Below are 16797 nucleotides of genomic sequence, written 5' to 3'. Positions count from 1 at the left end.
AAAGGTTTGAAAGGCTATGAGAAGGCATGATAGGATGTTTTGGTACCACATGTGAATAAACTTTATTATACAGAGGTTTAAGAACTATGGGAATTTATATGTCTGAGAAATGGTTAATTGATTATGGGGGTGTCATTTAGTCTATCAAAGAGACTGAGAGTTGTGTTTGATTTCCAAAACAGGAATCCTGTGTTTTCTAGGAACGGGACTGCAGGGGAGACAGAGTTTTCCTTTTAACAGACAGGCATACCTCGTTTTATTGCGCTTGGCAAATACTGCACTTTTTACAGACTAAAGGTTTGTGGTGACCTTGCTTTGAGCAAGTCTATTGGTGCCATTTTCCAACAGCATTATTTTTTAGTTAAGGTATATACATTGTTTGTGTTTTTTGGGTGTGTGTGGGTTTTTTTGGGTTTTTTTTCACACTTAATAGACTAGAGGATAGTGTAAGCATAACTTTTATAGGAACTGGGAAACTAAAAAGTTTGTGTGACTGGCTTTAATGCAATACTCACTTTATTACAGTGGTTTGGAACTGAACCTCCAAGGTATGCCTGTTAATTTGATCATCAGCATCTCTAGAGCTAGCCTAATTAGTTGTTCTGTGCCTCAGTGTCTTCATCTGTAAAACAGAATAATACTGTCATAGTGGGGTTTTCTTTTAATATTTATTTATTCATTTATTTATTTTTGGCTGCATTGGGTCTTCATTGCTGCGTGCGGGCTTTCTCGAGTTGCGAGTTGCCGCGAGTTGCGAGTTGCCGCGAGCGGGGGCTGCTCTTCATTGTGGTGCGCGGGCTTCTCAGTGGGGGTGGCTTCTCTCCCTGCGGGGCAGGGGCTCTAGGTGCGTGGGGTTAGTTGCTCCGCGGCATGTGGGATCTTCCCGGACCAGACATCGAACCCATGTCCCCTGCATGGGCAGGCGGATTCTTAACCACTGCGCCACCAGGGAAGTCCCTGTCATAGTGGTTTTAAAGGTTAAGAGAATATTGTATAAAGTACTTGGCACACTGCTATAAAAAATGTTTGCTTTTAGATTTACGCTAGTTTAGCAGGCAGTGAGAGTTGAACCTGTAGATTATATAGTTTGAAAATAGTTGGAGAAAATATCCTATCCCTATGACTATAACCTTACTTAATCTAGAAAAATTTCTGAAGAATGTGGGCATTCAGCAGGTAAGACTGGATTGAATGGGCCTGATGTTTTTGCAGCTGTTTAGGATCCTGATGTTAGAGGAAAATTAGCCTTCTTGTAAACACTAGCTGTAGGAAATTGAGGTTCATCTTGTCCTGGCTTTAAAAGCTAGACTTTACATTTGGTAGCAGTTGCCTGTGATGGTCAGTAATTGATAACTCAAGGTTCCCAGGTAAATACTGCATAGAGAGTAGAGTCTCCTTAGGAGTCTCATGAGCGGAAATACTAGGCTAAAGATCTTGATTAAGTATTTTTCATCATTAATAGAATTATTGATCTTTTTGAATGAGTAGGTTTTATCTGTTCTGTTCCTTTAGTGCATAGTTCAATATCCCTCTAAAATTGATGTTCCAGCTGGTCTTATATTGCTTAAAATAAACATGTATCCTCAAGCCTAAAATGTGTACTTTCTGGGCACAGATTTAAATCATTTCTGGTATCATAATCTAAGAGATTTGCTCAGCTAAACTGAATGTAGTTGAGTTCTTGGAAATAAAATTGTCATTTTTAAAATACTGCTTGTATTTTATGAAATTTGACTAATGCTCTGGCTTATTGATGAGTTTGTTTTGGTACAACCAAAAAGCGGACACTTTTTTTTTTAAATTAATTTATTTAATTTAATTATTTTTGGCTGCATTGGGTCTTTGTTGCTGCACGTGGGCTTTTCTCTCGTTGAGGCGAGCGGGAGCTACTCTGTTGTGGTGCGTGGGCTTCTCATTGCGGTGGCTTCTCTTGTTGTGGAGCACGGGCTCTAGGCGCATGGGCTTCAGTAGTTGTAGTTCGCGGGCTCTAGAGCGCAGGCTCAGTAGTTGTGGCGCACGGGCTTAGTTGCTCCGTGAAAGCTGACACTTTTGAGAACCATTGAAATGGAGTATATTTTTAGGACAGGGGCCGTCACCCATGGTGAACTCTTGCATAGAGCAGGGAGAGGGGAAAGGAAAGGGGGCAATCAAGGATGTAGGCAAAGCTGTGCAGGTTTTAAAATAGGTTGCCAAGAGCTGGTCTATGTCCGTTATAATTAATGTGGCAACCAGAAATCAGTCCCAGGCAATGAGTAGCATCCTGTCTAGAGGACTTGTTTTGTTTATGGACTTTATATTAAAATAAATCTTTGCCTAAAGTAATGTAAGGACCAGTGAATTCAGCAAAGAACATAAACTTATTGTGTGTGCCGCTCCAGAGGACAGTGGGTGATTTGGAGAAAGAGGGAAAACTTTGATTGGGGGGGAGGGTTGGATTTAGTCTGATGCCCTTTTAAAAATCAGAGTTCTTAGTAAATAAATGGTTTAGGATGTATAGGTCCCTAGCTTATGCCTAGTTTCAAATTATGATGGCATTTTTGTATTTCTGGCAGTTGACGACTTAATTTTAGCCCTTCCGAGTCAACACTTAAACAAGTGATTTTAATTTTGTTTTTTACAACAATCTTTTGAGGAAGTAGTTAAGGTAGTTAACTGAAGTTGACCTCAGATTGTGCAGCTATTAAATAACACAGCCAGGACTAGGTCTTCTGACTTCCAGTCCAGTAACATTTTCACCAATCAGCTCACCTCATAAGAGACTTAACACTGTTAACTTGATTTAACTAGTCCATTTTAGCTTGTGGTGGGATCTAGATAGTGAGTATCAAAGCTACAGATTGTCCCCTAAAGTTGGCCTCCACTTTCACTCATTCCTATTATTGATATTTGCACATCACCTACTCTAGAATTTTACTTAGAAGACGTTTATCTGCAGTTACCTGGTAGCACACTGTTAATGTGGCTGGCAGTGTATTGAAGTTCAGACTATTTTGATTTCTTAGCTGCAGACATTTATTCCGCTAGCTTTCTTTACTTAAAATGAGTAAAATTGTGTGTGTGATGGAGGAATCACGAAACAAGATGAATAAAACAGACTGGCTCTGCAACTCTGTAAGGTGACCATGTCTACTTGTAATATTTTGTGCATATGTGTCAATTACCTTCTCAAGAAATTGTCATATTAAGCTTATTTTTTTAATGTATAAATTCACATTTATTTGCTTTAAAATGGGCACTAAAGGAAAGGATATTAGTGATCTAGTGTTTCTGAAAGTGTTAAGTGATCACAGATTCTTCACTAAATTGGGTACTTATTATTAACACACTCTCATTGACAACTCATACATAAAGTTTGACTAATGAAATAATACAGACTTGGAAATAACTTCTATTTTGACAGTTTGTTGCATATTCTAAGGACCCAGACGTAAGGCTTGGTGGCCCGTCTCTTGTTTTTCCTGGTTTATGACTTTCGGCTTTGTGGAATACGGCTGAGATGAAAGGATTTATTGACGATGCAAACTACTCCGTTGGCCTGTTGGATGAAGGAACAAACCTTGGAAATGTTATTGATAACTATGTTTATGAACATACCCTGGTAAGTGTGTCATCTCACATTTCTGAAAGCAGTGTTATAAATTTCTGAAATCTGAAGCATCAATGCTTTGTTTCCAAGGTCTTAATCTGATAAAAGAACTTTGTTCCAGGTTGTCTTGACTTGACAACCCCAGTTCCCCTTGAGAAGTGATGAGATTTCCTTTCTAGCTCACATTTAAAAAAAAAAAAAAAATGCTTCCTGACAGCCCTTTTTCTTCTGTGCTTTATAGCATCTGGTTTTGTATGTTCTTTTATTTTCTTGATATGTTGCCAGCTATCCACTTAATCAGTACGTGGCTTCTTACCCATTTTTCTCAACTGTGTACTTCAGTACACAGTTATAAATTATAATTAGATTTTAATTTATATTTCAGATAATCTTGGTTATGTATGTTGAATGAGAATTTATACTGAATACTTACTCTCCACTGCCCAAGTGTCAATTTCTATAGAATCATATTTATTGCTACTTAAGATCATTTTTGTTTCATACTTACTGATAGAAAAATTTTGTTTATCGCCTTACTGATAGAATTTTTGTTGAAGCTAATTTCCCATATTCCCCAAATTCGAACAATTGTTTTCGTGTTACTGGTGTTCAGTAATAGGATATCCAAAAAACTTTCTTCTTCTCTTGACCTTTACAGATGTGCTTAAGTCTTCTCACACACCAGCAAAATCCTGTTATTTCTCTCTTCTGCCATCAGAATTCTTTTTGGGGGGTGAGGAAGAGTGACACTTGTCCTACCGTTCAGTCTGTTCTATAGCTAAGTCATTCTACAATTAATTCTCTGATGTCACTAGTCTTAGTCACTTTTACAACACACTTCCTGGGGATGGCACTTTTACAGCACACTTCCTGGGGATGGCAGCATGTTTTTTAAGGATGGGGTAACTTCAGTACAACTGTCCTATATCTGCCACCCGTAACCCATAGTTTCTAGTCGTGTCTGTTTCTTGGTCAGTATGTTCCAGTAATGTATATCTTCAAATAATGTGGATTATAGAAAACAGTAATATCTTCATGGCTTTTCAAACAATACTTGGATGTTGTATGTTTTTAATAAGATTATTTTGTCTGCCATCTAACATGGGGTAATTTATGCTCTGGATGACATGCATAGTCATCTCTCTACCCCTAGAGTAGCCCCAACTTCGAAATCATTACAGATCTCTCCCAATCCCTAATTAAAATCTGTTTATTTGTTTGTGTCACGCTATGTGGCTTGTGGGATCTTAGTTCTCCAACCAGGGATTGAACCCAGGCCACAGCAGTGAAAGCGCAAGTCCTAACCACTGGACCTCCAGGGAAGTCCCCCAGTTTTCTTTCTTTTGAGGGAAGAATATCCTTACTCAGATTTATCTGACATTTAGTGTACTTCTGTATTTTTAAATTCAAGTTGGCCACCTATATGCACACAAACTACCAACTTTATCTCCTTAAAAATGGGTTTCTTTTGTTTCCTTGTTTTACTGTCTTTAAGTGAAATTCATAATGGAGATACACCTTTTTGTTTAGGATTCCTCATTCTACTCACCGTATTAGGAAATTAGATCCTATACTGCTAAAGTAGGTTTATTTTAAACAGTTAAGGAAAGCATGGAAGGAAATAAGTAGTCTCCTTCCCCTCCTCTCCCCAAAAGTAAAATTGAGGCATTTCTGAAGTAGAAAGTCGCTATAATTGATACATTTTTTTTAATCGAAGAGAATATTTTCTATACCAGCATAGCATAGCACAGCACAGAGTCAAATTTAAAAAGAAACAAGCCTTAAGTGTGGTAGTATGTAAATGTTTATCCAAGGGAGTTCTTTCCTACTTTTGATAATCTGTTTTCAATAGTTTTTTATGTTTCTCTTTTTCATAACCGTAATAGACAGGGAAAAATGCATTTTTTGTGGGAGATCTTGGAAAGATTGTGAAGAAACACAGTCAGTGGCAGAACATAGTGGCTCAGATAAAGCCATTCTACACGGTAAAGTGCAACTCCACTCCAGCTGTACTTGAGATTTTGGCAGCTCTTGGAACTGGATTTGCTTGTTCCAGTAAAGTAAGTCATTTTCATTACTTTATTACTAAACTGCAGCATTTTAAAATTGACTAATTTTTGGTGACCCACAGCAGTAGGAGAACACTTGCAAGGAAGTTTTGACTTTTGAATGTGTTTCCTAACTCTTGTTTAAATTTGCAGTGTAATATTGGAAATTTACAAACTTTCAAGTGTACCTTTCAAGGAATGTTTCAGTGAGATGAGATTTTATAAGCTTTATTTTTCTTTAATCAAAAACTGTTATTTGTTCCTTATTTTTAGCCTAGAGCTAGCTTGACCAAATTACTTCTTATGACAGCAAGATAATATCCTAAACTATGAGATTTCTCTGATGGTAATTACAGGCATACCTCAGAGGTACTGCAGATTGGGTTCTAGACCACTGCAATAAAGCAAGTCACATGAATTTTTTGGTTTCTCGGTCCATATAAAAGTTATGTTTATACTATATTGTGGTCTATTAAGTGTGCAATATAGCATTATGTCTAAAATATAATGTACATACGTCAAATAAAAAAATAATGCTATTGAAAAAATGGTTCCAGTAGACTTGCTCAACACAAGGTTGCCACAAATCTTCAATTGTAAAAATGCAGTATCTGCAAAGTGCAATAAAATGAGATATGCCTGTATACCTTTTTTTTAAAAAGTAGGATCAGTATTTATTTTTAATTTTAATTTTATTTTTTGGCTGCTTTGGGTCTTTGTTGCTGCGTGTGGGCTTTCTCTAGTGCAAGCAGGGGCTGCTCTTTGTTGTGCTGTGCAGGCTTCTCATTGTGGTGGCTTTTCTTCGTTGCGGAGCATGGGCCTAGGCGCATGGGCTTCAGTAGTTGTAGTTGTGGCTCGCGGGCTCTAGAGCGCAGGCTCAGTAGTTGTGGCGCACGGGCTTAGTTGCTCCGCAGCTTGTGGGATCTTCCCGGACCAGGGCTCGAACCTGTGTCCCCTGCATTGGCAGGTGGATTCTTAACCGCTGCGCCACCAGGGAAGTCCCTGTATACCTTTTTAAAAGGTTTTTAACAGAGTACAGTATAGTAAGCATTACCGGAATATGAACTATGACATACATAATCCTAATTTAACCTTATATAATTTGAATTTAACCAAAAAATAAAGGTATGTGGTAGTGATTGAAAAGTAATAGAAAGCATGCCTTTTAGATGACACTGTTTAAAATCTGTTTTTAGACTGAAATGGCTTTAGTGCAAGAATTGGGTGTATCTCCAGAAAACATCATTTACATAAGTCCTTGCAAGCAAGTGTCTCAGATAAAGTATGCAGCAAAAGTTGGAGTGAATATCATGACATGTGACAATGAAGTCGAATTGAAGAAAATTGCACGTAATCACCCAAATGCCAAGTAAGTGTAAAACTAGGTACATGGGAATATTATTACCTAGGGTTTGGGGTTGTCTTTAGCCTGGGAAAAGGGGGCATTTATGTAGAGCAGTGGTATATGTTGTGATTACTGTGACTATTTCAAGTTCCTTTATGGAAAATGCTACTAGCATTTTATTGGCTACTTCTGATCCTTCCTGTGGAGCTGGGATGAGATAAGGGCATTTTGGGATATGAATTTATAATCTTTAATTCAAGGAAGAGAATCTGGTTGGTAGGATAATCAAATTAGAGCCACAGCTATATTTTCACAATTACATTAACCATGCTAGTTATTTGTCATATTGGGAACAGGATGTGTTTTGGTCAGCTTTTTTTCCTGGTTAGCTGAGGGTTTAATCTGCCCTTAGATGTGGTTTCTTGAATGGTTGTCCTTTGTGTCAGTGTCTTAGGAACCTAGTCCATAGATTCCTGGGATTTCTTTAAGGCCCTTCTCCTCAAACAGGAAGTTTAATGTTTTTACTTGTACCTACATGCATCCCAAGAGTTATTTTTTTAATTAAACACTTCACTTTTTAAAAGCAAAAGAATTTAAGGCAAAATTAATATTGCCATGAATTGGTATATCAAGAGGATTTTACAATATACTGAAAGTATATTAGTACAAAATTGTTTCCTTTTTAGTAAGTTATTGTGTATGTTATATGTTGCCGAAAATGTGTATCATATCCATATTTTCCTTGTATTCATAATTTTCTTATTGACTTTAATGGTATTCTTAGAAAGGTATCGTGACAGGATTTATTACTCTGAAAACCTTTGTTTTGATAAAGGCCAGTTTTTTGATAAAGTGGTTCTAGGGAACCGCTTGTCTCTCTTAAAAGTCTTCTGGGGGTGGTGGGGGGGGGGGGAGTCTTACTTTTCTGTGACCTGATTTGGGGTGTTTACTGTATTAGATTATAAATGGAATGGTATATTCTTGATAGAGCTGGTTCTACTTGTAGGTAGAATAATTTTGCGTTTACAAACAGCATTTTTGTATAATTGCATTTTTTAGTGGTTAGTAATTACTTGGAGATTGCCTGACAGTCTTGATCATTTTGTCTTGGTTGTCATGGTTTGGAAGGAAATACCAAATAGGTTTGAATCAGCAGTCTAAAAGGATGCTGTTGAGATACGTAAAATAACGTAGGACTTCCTAATTTTTTTGTTAGATGTACAAAATTAATGGGAGGAATGTTCAGAATAAGTGGTAGAAGATTAGCTAACTAGAACAATTTAGGAAATTTGGAACATTTAAAGCCCTGATCATTTTTACTGAAAGACAATGATGGCATTGCTATTCAATTTAGTCTTTCTAGGTGGATTTATGGACTGATGGACTTGATTTGAAAGTAATGTCTTTCATTACAGAGCCCAACCGACTCTTGATGCTACAACAGAGTCTTAACTTCCTGCATTTTCCAAATTCCCATCCTTGTAAGCTTCATGCTTTAGGCCCTAATTGCTAGTTTTTTCTCTATACAGGATTGTTTTTCATTAGGTTCACTTGATTCATCCGACGCTGGATTTTGGAGCGCTGACAACATAATCAACACACTTCCTACAATCTTCAGGCTTCACATGTGCTGATGATGATGTAAACCAACTCTGCCCCAATCATCTTCCCCTTCTCTTAGGGTCTTACTACATATTGCAACAGAAGATAATATTGGAGGTGAAGAGGGTAACATGAAGTTTGGCACTACCCTGAAGAACTGTAGGCATCTTTTGGAATGTGCTAAGGAACTTGATGTCCAAATTATTGGGGTTAAGTGAGTATTTGTTTTAAACTTCATTTTGTGGTGATAATCTTTGTCTTTCTGTTTACTGATTTAGAATTTCATTTGCATGAACTCTAATAGATTCAACTTTGGGTTTAATATACACATTTCCCTTAGTTCAGGAAAGCAACTAAATATGCTTATCCTTCATACTATTTTGTACCTGTACCTTCCCCTCACCCAGTAAAGAGAGAAAATAGTAAATAACAATTCAGTTAGTAATGTAAATCACCTCTTTTTAAATTGAATGGAGGGATTTACTAGAATTCTAATGAATACCAAAATGGCATTCAGCTTCTAAGTTGTTGGAGATGTCATTTTTTTTTCTTTTTCCTATCCTAAGACTTTTTCTCTTCTCCTTTTTAATCCCTCAGGAGCACTTCAAAAAATCAGTAGACTTTATTTTATCCTCTCAATTTTATGTGTGAGGAAAACTAAGACCCAGAGAGTTAATGATTTTGATCATAGTTTCAGAACCATGATCTGAATCAAATTTGGAGCAGCTTAATGCTCCAAATTTTAAAACTGCTCATTAAGACGGATAAAGAATCACCACTGTTAAGCTTAAATCTACCTTACTTGATAATATTAACAGTATTGGAGAGTTTTCATAGTTCAGCTAAATTTTATTGTTAACACACAGGAAAATTGATTTGGGGTATATTCTTCTATGAATTTTAACGTATTTTTGTAACCACTGCCACAGTCAGGGTACAGAAAGAACCATATTTCAATTCAATTTATTTTATTTTTTGGCTGCACCATGCAGTTTGTGGGATCTTAGTTCCTCAACCAGGGATTGAACCCAGGCCGCCTGCAGTGGAAGCATGGAGTCCTAACCACTGGACCGCTAGGGAATTCCCTATTTAAATTTAAATAGTCTGAATCATTGATAAGTATCACTGTTAATGAATGCTAACAAGTATCAGTACTACTCAGCTGAATTAATGTTCACTTGTATTTATTTCACAATAGATAACATTTTTATATTTTTAGATAAAATTGTGCGTTCAAATTAAAGGTTTTGTAGGGTGATGCTTGTTACTTTACCATATATGCGTAAAAAGCATGTCCCTATCTGATAGTCATGAAGCATAACTGATAACTTATAAAAAATTGTTTATAAAATTACAGTATTCTAGTATTGGATAATACTTTTCTAAAAGGCTGGTATTGTAACTTGGATGATTAGAGGCTCGTGCTTCTAATGCTTTAAATATTTGGTAAGGTTAATGTGAATATTTTTTGTGTCAGTATGGTGAATGAGAAAGGACTTATAGGAAAGGCCTCTAAAACTTGCAGCAGCTTCAAATTTATTACTCTTATTTCTTTCAGATTTCATGTTTCAAGTGCTTGCAAAGAATCTCAAGTATATGTACATGCTTTATCTGATGCTCGATGTGTATTTGACATGGCTGTAAGTTTTTCCCTTAAATTATTTCGATATTTTAAGCCAGGATGTTATCTAAGATTCAGTGGTTTTCTACCTCTGAAGTACTCTTCATTCATTCATTTTTATGACATGCACATTTTTAAAAATGGGTGTGAAGGGATGAAATAGTAATTTACTTGCATATGTCTAAAGATAATACGGAAACATCAGGAAGACAATACATATAACATTGAATGAATCTGCTTCTGTTAGTAGAAAGCAAGAAATTTACTGTACTAAAGGTCAGAACAGAGATTATTTACCTCCTTTTTTTTTTGAAATGTCCCTATATGCATTACAATTTGGAAAAGCATTTAAAGATTTTCCCCCCTCCACATCTCTAGGGAGAATTTGGCTTCACAATGAACATGTTAGACATTGGTGGAGGCTTCACAGGAACCGAATTTCAATTGGAAGAGGTAAACCTTGTTCAGTTGGTGGACATAACTGGAATAATCTCTCATTCTTTACTACTTACCTGGTAGATTTGTAGACTAGAGTTTTTACAGCAGCAACTAAAGGTGTAACATTGTTTAAAATTTTATTCTAAGAAAATGAATAGGCAATGAGAAGATAGCTTAACTTTGAAAAGTTAAAACTCTATAGCATAATTTTATCACAGTTTCTATTTTCCGTACTTGATGGCACAGATGAATTCATAACTTGGAGAGCTTGAGCTATTTTATCCAGATACACACCACTCCTCACCTTCCTAATATATAGAAACTGATTTGAAATTTTGCTCCTTCATTGATAGTGATTGAATATAGAGACATGACTTTAAACAATCACCAGTAGCCATTTGCCATTGGAGTTACGATATTTTTTTTTTTATGCCATTCTGATAGTTAGAAAATAAACTTTGATGACTTGAAAGCCTGCTTTATTGCAAAGCTTCATGGTCTATAATTCAACTACTTAATTTTCCTAGAAAATTTTATAGCTATTAGTCTCTTATTGTGAATTATCTAATCCAGTATTAAAACCATAATGTGGGGTTTTAAATCCATAGGTTAATCATGTTATCAGCCCTTTGTTGGATGTCTACTTTCCTGAAGGATCCGGCATTAAGATAATTTCTGAACCCGGAAGCTACTATGTGTCTTCTGCATTTACACTTGCAGTTAATATCATTGCAAAGAAAGTTGTTGAAAATAAGTTTTCCTCTGGAGGTAAGTTACAAAGTTTATAGTTTTGTTTCTGTTAGTAGGTAATTCCAATTAGTTCGAAGATGAGTTTATCAGGTACTACTCAGGTATAAACTTACTGTAGGACATTTCATGGATTATAAAGTTGTGGGTGGTCTTCATCCATCAGTAGGCAGCAGCTAGGGAGCTTTTCAAAATGCCCTAGCCAAGGTCCCATTCCATAATAAGACTTTCTGAATCCAGCTCTTCTTGATACTGATGTTGAGATAGGCTTATTTTAGATAAACTTACCCAGGTGATTGATTACCCTTAAGAACCAGTACAGTCTTAAATGTATGATTTGACAAGTTAATGAAGGCTTACACTGTCATCCCTATCAAGCTACAAATAATTTTCGTATCTTAAAGTTTTTTCTCAGTTTTGTTCCTTTGCCAGATAATCACTCTGATTATTTTTCCACCATAGATTAGTTTGGGCTGCTCTTGAACTTCATATAAATGAGGTCATATAACATATATTCTTCTGTTTAAGACAGCTCGGTATAATGTCTGAACCATTTTGTTTTACATTTATTGCCAATTAATATTCCATTTTCTGAATGAATATACATTGTATATTCATTGTATCCATTCTCTTGCTGATGATTATTTGATTGTTCCCAGTTTTTGGCTATTAAGAATAAAATTATTACTACATTCTTGTACTACTGGTATTGTGGACGTTTTTCATTTCTCTTAGGTAAATGATTAAGAATAGAATTGCTGGGTCACAGAGTAGGTGTCTGCAAAGATTTCAGAATGGTGTTACTATTTTGCCCCTCCAATGACAATGTATATATGCAAGTTCTGGTTGCTCCCCACCTTTACTGACTTTTTGGGGGGGGTGTCAGTGTTTTAAATTTTATCCATTCAGTAGGCGTGTGGTGGTGGTATCTCACTGTAGTTTTAATTTGCATTTACCTGGTGACAAATGATGTAGAGCACTTTTTTCATGTCTTCATTGGTTACCGTCCTTTGTGAAGTGTGTTCAGTATTTTAGGCTAACAGTTTTAAGGTATATCAGTATATATATATCGGTGTTTATGTTTTGAGGAATGTGAAACCTACGAGTCAGTTCTGTAAATACTAATTCAGACTTTGATACACCTTTTAGATGTTTTACTATAAACTCGTCTTTACTTTTCCTGTTTCATTTCAGTAGGAAAAACCGGAAGTGATGAACCAACCTTTATGTATTATATGAACGATGGTGTTTATGGTTCTTTTGCAAGTAAACTGTCTGAGGACTTAAATACCATTCCAGAGGTTCACAAGGCAAGTTTTATTACAAATAATATAAAAACTGCTTATATGGCAGTTTATGAACAAGCTGTTATTTTTAAGATACATCCCAATTGTTAGAGAAATATTTTAGGCTGGGGGAAGGTTGCCCCTTTTTTGAGGACTTGCATATCTCTGGCTGAGTTCCTTTAGTTGCTTCCTTAGATGGAGTTAAGGAACATCACTGCCGCTGGTTCTAGGCCTTTCTTCCAGGGGCACATTTGATCTGAGATAGTGAAAAAATGCTCTTATCCACCTTCAAATTCAGTGCCTGCCTGAGTAAAAACCTAACAAAACAACAACCTTTTTTTTCCTACAGAAATACAAGGAAGATGAGCCTCTGTTTACAAGCAGCCTTTGGGGTCCGTCCTGTGATGAGCTTGATCAAATTGTGGAAAACTGTCTTCTTCCTGAGCTGAATGTGGGAGATTGGCTTATCTTTGATAACATGGGAGCAGATTCTTTCCATGAACCATCTGCTTTTAATGATTTTCAGAGGCCAGCTATTTATTATATGATGTCATACAGTGATTGGTAAGATGGTGTTTTTGTTTTAAAGCAGATTGGGTATTTGAGGTGACAGAACTGTAATGAACGCACAACTTAAAAGTAATAGCAAAATGATCTTTTAAGAGTAACTGGGGGACTTGCCTGGTGACGCAGTGGTTAAGAATCCGCCTGCCAATGCAGGGGACACGGGTTCGAGCCCTGGTCCAGGAAGATCCCACATGCCACGGAGCAACTAAGCTTGTGCATCACAACTACTGAGCCTGTGCTCTAGCGCCCACGAGCCATGACTACTGAGCCCGTGAGCCCCAACTACTGAGCCCACGTGCCACAACTGCTGAAGCCCGCGCTCCTAAAGTCTGAGCTCCGCAACAAGAGAAACCACTGCAATGAGAAGCCCACGCACCACAATGAAGAGTAGCCCCTGCTCGACGTAATTAGAGAAAGCCCGCGTGCCGCAATGAAGACCCAACACAACCAAATAAATAAATGAAAATTTAAAAAAAAGAGTAATTGGAAGACCACTTATTTTACAGTGCTATTTCATTGTCCATTTGTTATGTGGTTGTGTGGTCTTTATCCTTAAATTCAAATTTTCTACTTTTTTCTTATGTAGGTATGAGATGCAAGATGCTGGAATTACTTCAGACACAATGATGAAGAACTTCTTCTTTGTGCCTTCTTGCATTCAGTTGAGCCAAGAAGACAACTTTTCCACTGAAGCTTAAGCAGGCATTAACGCTTTTTTAGATCTGAAGTTGCAGGTTAAGCTTGTCTGGTCTACATTCCAGTGTGGAAAAAATTTGAACAATCTTATTCTGTTAATTCTCTTGGAAACAAAATATTTGGGACCAGACAAAATTAGCTCTCATCTATAATTCACTGGGGGTAATTGGGAGATTAAGATAATGTATCCACATTTAAACTTACCAGTTTGTCCTACCCTTTAAGCGTTTAAAATAAAATATGCAACAAAATGGATGACTTAGTTGAGATGGAAGCCCATTAATTGGGTTCCCCATTAAACCGTTTACATACAAGTACACAGTTTTTATACTAAGGATTCGTGTTTAAAAAGTCTTGTAAAGTTAATGTCTTTCACCCAGATATATCAAATGTCAGTGGAAGACCAGTGTGATTTCATTAGATACGTTTAGTGTATTTAGAATGTGTAAATTTGTGCTTTGAACTGTAGTTTAATAAATGTAAAATTGCATCATAGTATTTGTTGTATTTGACCTAATGTAACCCTTGTATGATTGCAATAAAATTTTGTGTAGATTTTACTGTTTTTTCAGGCTAAAACTTTGGGAGAGGGGCTAGCTAGCAAAGGTAGTTTCGAAATAGATGTGTATATGGACTGTTTAGAAGGTTATTTTCCTTTATAGCCCATTTAAGTTTAGTTTGGCTCAGTACATTTTTCATTTATTTAATTAGTAATTTAAGTAAAATGTTTGGTAAATCATTGTGAAGTTGAGATTCATTATGGAGAGTTGATGTGCAGTAAGCATGATGTTTAACAATTTTAACACCAAAAATGTTAATCCTGCATAAACCAATTGTAATAATTAATAGGTGTTTCTGTACAGATAGAATGCATAGAGTACCTTAGTAAATCTTAGAATCACAAATCTTTTGGCTGAAATGGAAGATTCTCTTAAGTACCTTGAAAAAACTTTGGGGGAGGGAAATAAAATTGCAGAAAACTCTGCAGCGCACTAAATCTTAAAGAAGGGCTACATCTATATCCAGAAACCTGATGCTCCTTTGCACGGAATATTATTTAAATTGAAAATTGTGAGGTGGGGTGGGGAGAAGCACACCTATTTTCAGTTTCTCAATTGCAGTGATTTCAGACTTAGGGTTTGTTTTGTTTCAGCTATTCACTTAGCTTCTTGTTATTTCCCATTTGTTCAGCTTAGTGTAGTTTTAATTCTTTTCATACTAAAATTTTATGGTGATTGGGGGAAGTGAGTTAGAGTCACTAACATGACAGTTGTTGCCAGGAATTTGCGTTGTTCACTGCTAGTATATTAGTAATCCTAGATCTCAGAATCACAATAGTAATAAACAACAGGGGTCATTTTTTCCTAACTTACTCTATGTTCAGATGTGGAATTTCTGTCTACCAAGAGGAAATGTGACTTCACTTTGGTGCCAATGGACAGAAAATTCTACCTGTGCTACATAGGAGAAGTTTGGAATGCACTTAATAGCTGGTTTTTACACCTTGATTTCAAGGTGGAAGGAAATTGATCATGAATCTCTAATAAATTTCAATCTCTTAAACCAGTAGGTGCTTAATATTTTTGATTTGATTAATTCCCATTTGAATTATGTGGGTTCTATTAATTTAAAAAAAAAAGACTCCAATCTGTTGTCATCTAATTACCCTTGGGCTTTTCCAAGACGTAATGTGGGGTTTTATGCAGAATTCCAAGCTACCATGCAACTTTTTTTAACTGTAATAAGGAGGAGGAATTGTTCCTAACCTTCTTTACTTGTTGTGCTTTTTGGTCCAGAAATGCCAAATCTTTTAAGAGATGGTACAACTTTGACTCATTGGCCTGACTATACAACTTTGAGCTTCATGGCGTGTCGATTTTGCCATATTTATAGGAGAGCTATTCTGTGTATAACAGCTCAGAGTTGCAAGTAAGACGTGAATGATACGGTAACTTTAAGAAATATCTGTGTTGTATTTGAAGACTGTTTGCCATAAATCTGAAGTTTGAACTTATGTATTTCAATTTGGTTTGCTTAAAATAATGAATTAATGTAACCATTTTTTAAAAAACAATATTGTAATCTCAGTTCAGAATTTAACTGAAACTATAAAACCCAAATGATTTCTATATAGTAAATTGAACTGTAAAGGTAACTTGTGTGTGATTCTGAATACACAGATAAAATGTTTTTATTCCTCCTCATATTTTAGTTTTGCTTTGCTTTGGCTTCTGTCGTGAAAGACTTGGAATTTTACATATCAGCTTTGTGTGTTAACTTGTAAGCATTCTTTCAGAATCTTAACTTGTTTTATCACTTAGTAACAAATTGAATCTGGTAAAATGATTCTGGATATTACATACGGAATACTGAAGGCTTCGGTAAAGTCCAATATATATGTGAGCCCAAAGATTTCAGCTTTTGTGTGTTGTCTTGGAGCAGGTAAGCACCATCTTTCTTACTCCTGAATTCCATGACCTATATTGGCTTTAGTTTCAAAAGCAGTTCCATTTTAATCTTTGAAATCCTGATTCTAACATAATACCTCTTACGCCTGTCAAAACCCTTTGTAGTTGATGGCTTACGAAGAAATTTAGCACTGGATCAATTATGGGAAATTGGAAAGTTAATCCACAGCTGGCTAACAGGTGAAGTGCATGTATTGGCAATAGAAAAAAGGGGTTGCATGAGAGTGCAAGAGAAGAAAGATCCTTTGGTAAACCAGCAGGATCTTATTCTGATTAGATTCAGTCTCAGATTCCAGTTAGAGCTTTTCCTAAATGACGGTGCCAGACTTCATCCTGTCCGCCTGTGCTTACAGTTCTGTCACCACTCAATTTTTAGCGATGGTGTACAGAGCA

At 36.3% G+C, this 16797-nt stretch overlaps 1 protein-coding gene across 4 annotated transcripts in view; it reads left to right on the top strand.

Annotated features, from left to right (window-relative positions):
• The window catches only part of AZIN1 (antizyme inhibitor 1), a 30775-nt gene extending 14711 nt beyond the window's left edge, over positions 1–16064 (top strand). For 2 of the 4 annotated variants that reach the window (XM_068525523.1, XM_068525524.1), the window contains 10 exons: positions 3401–3598; positions 5473–5646; positions 6831–7003; positions 8661–8795; positions 10140–10221; positions 10581–10655; positions 11249–11408; positions 12582–12697; positions 13023–13237; positions 13827–16062. In XM_068525523.1, the coding sequence (XP_068381624.1) occupies positions 3497–3598; positions 5473–5646; positions 6831–7003; positions 8661–8795; positions 10140–10221; positions 10581–10655; positions 11249–11408; positions 12582–12697; positions 13023–13237; positions 13827–13938 (1344 nt within the window). In that variant the 5' untranslated portion in view covers positions 3401–3496 and the 3' untranslated portion in view covers positions 13939–16062. Of the gene's footprint in view, positions 1–3400; positions 3599–5472; positions 5647–6830; positions 7004–8660; positions 8796–10139; positions 10222–10580; positions 10656–11248; positions 11409–12581; positions 12698–13022; positions 13238–13826 lie in introns of all 4 variants that reach the window. The other 2 variants (XM_068525526.1, XM_068525525.1) reach the window with 2 other exon arrangements.
• The last annotated feature ends 733 nt before the right edge of the window (positions 16065–16797 follow it).

The sequence above is a fragment of the Eschrichtius robustus genome, chromosome 17 (assembly GCF_028021215.1).
Source record: "Eschrichtius robustus isolate mEscRob2 chromosome 17, mEscRob2.pri, whole genome shotgun sequence".
In the NCBI taxonomy this organism is placed as follows: domain Eukaryota; kingdom Metazoa; phylum Chordata; class Mammalia; order Artiodactyla; family Eschrichtiidae; genus Eschrichtius; species Eschrichtius robustus.
The sequence above is the reverse complement of the archived record's forward strand: the minus strand, read 5'-3'. Positions and strand labels throughout refer to the sequence as shown.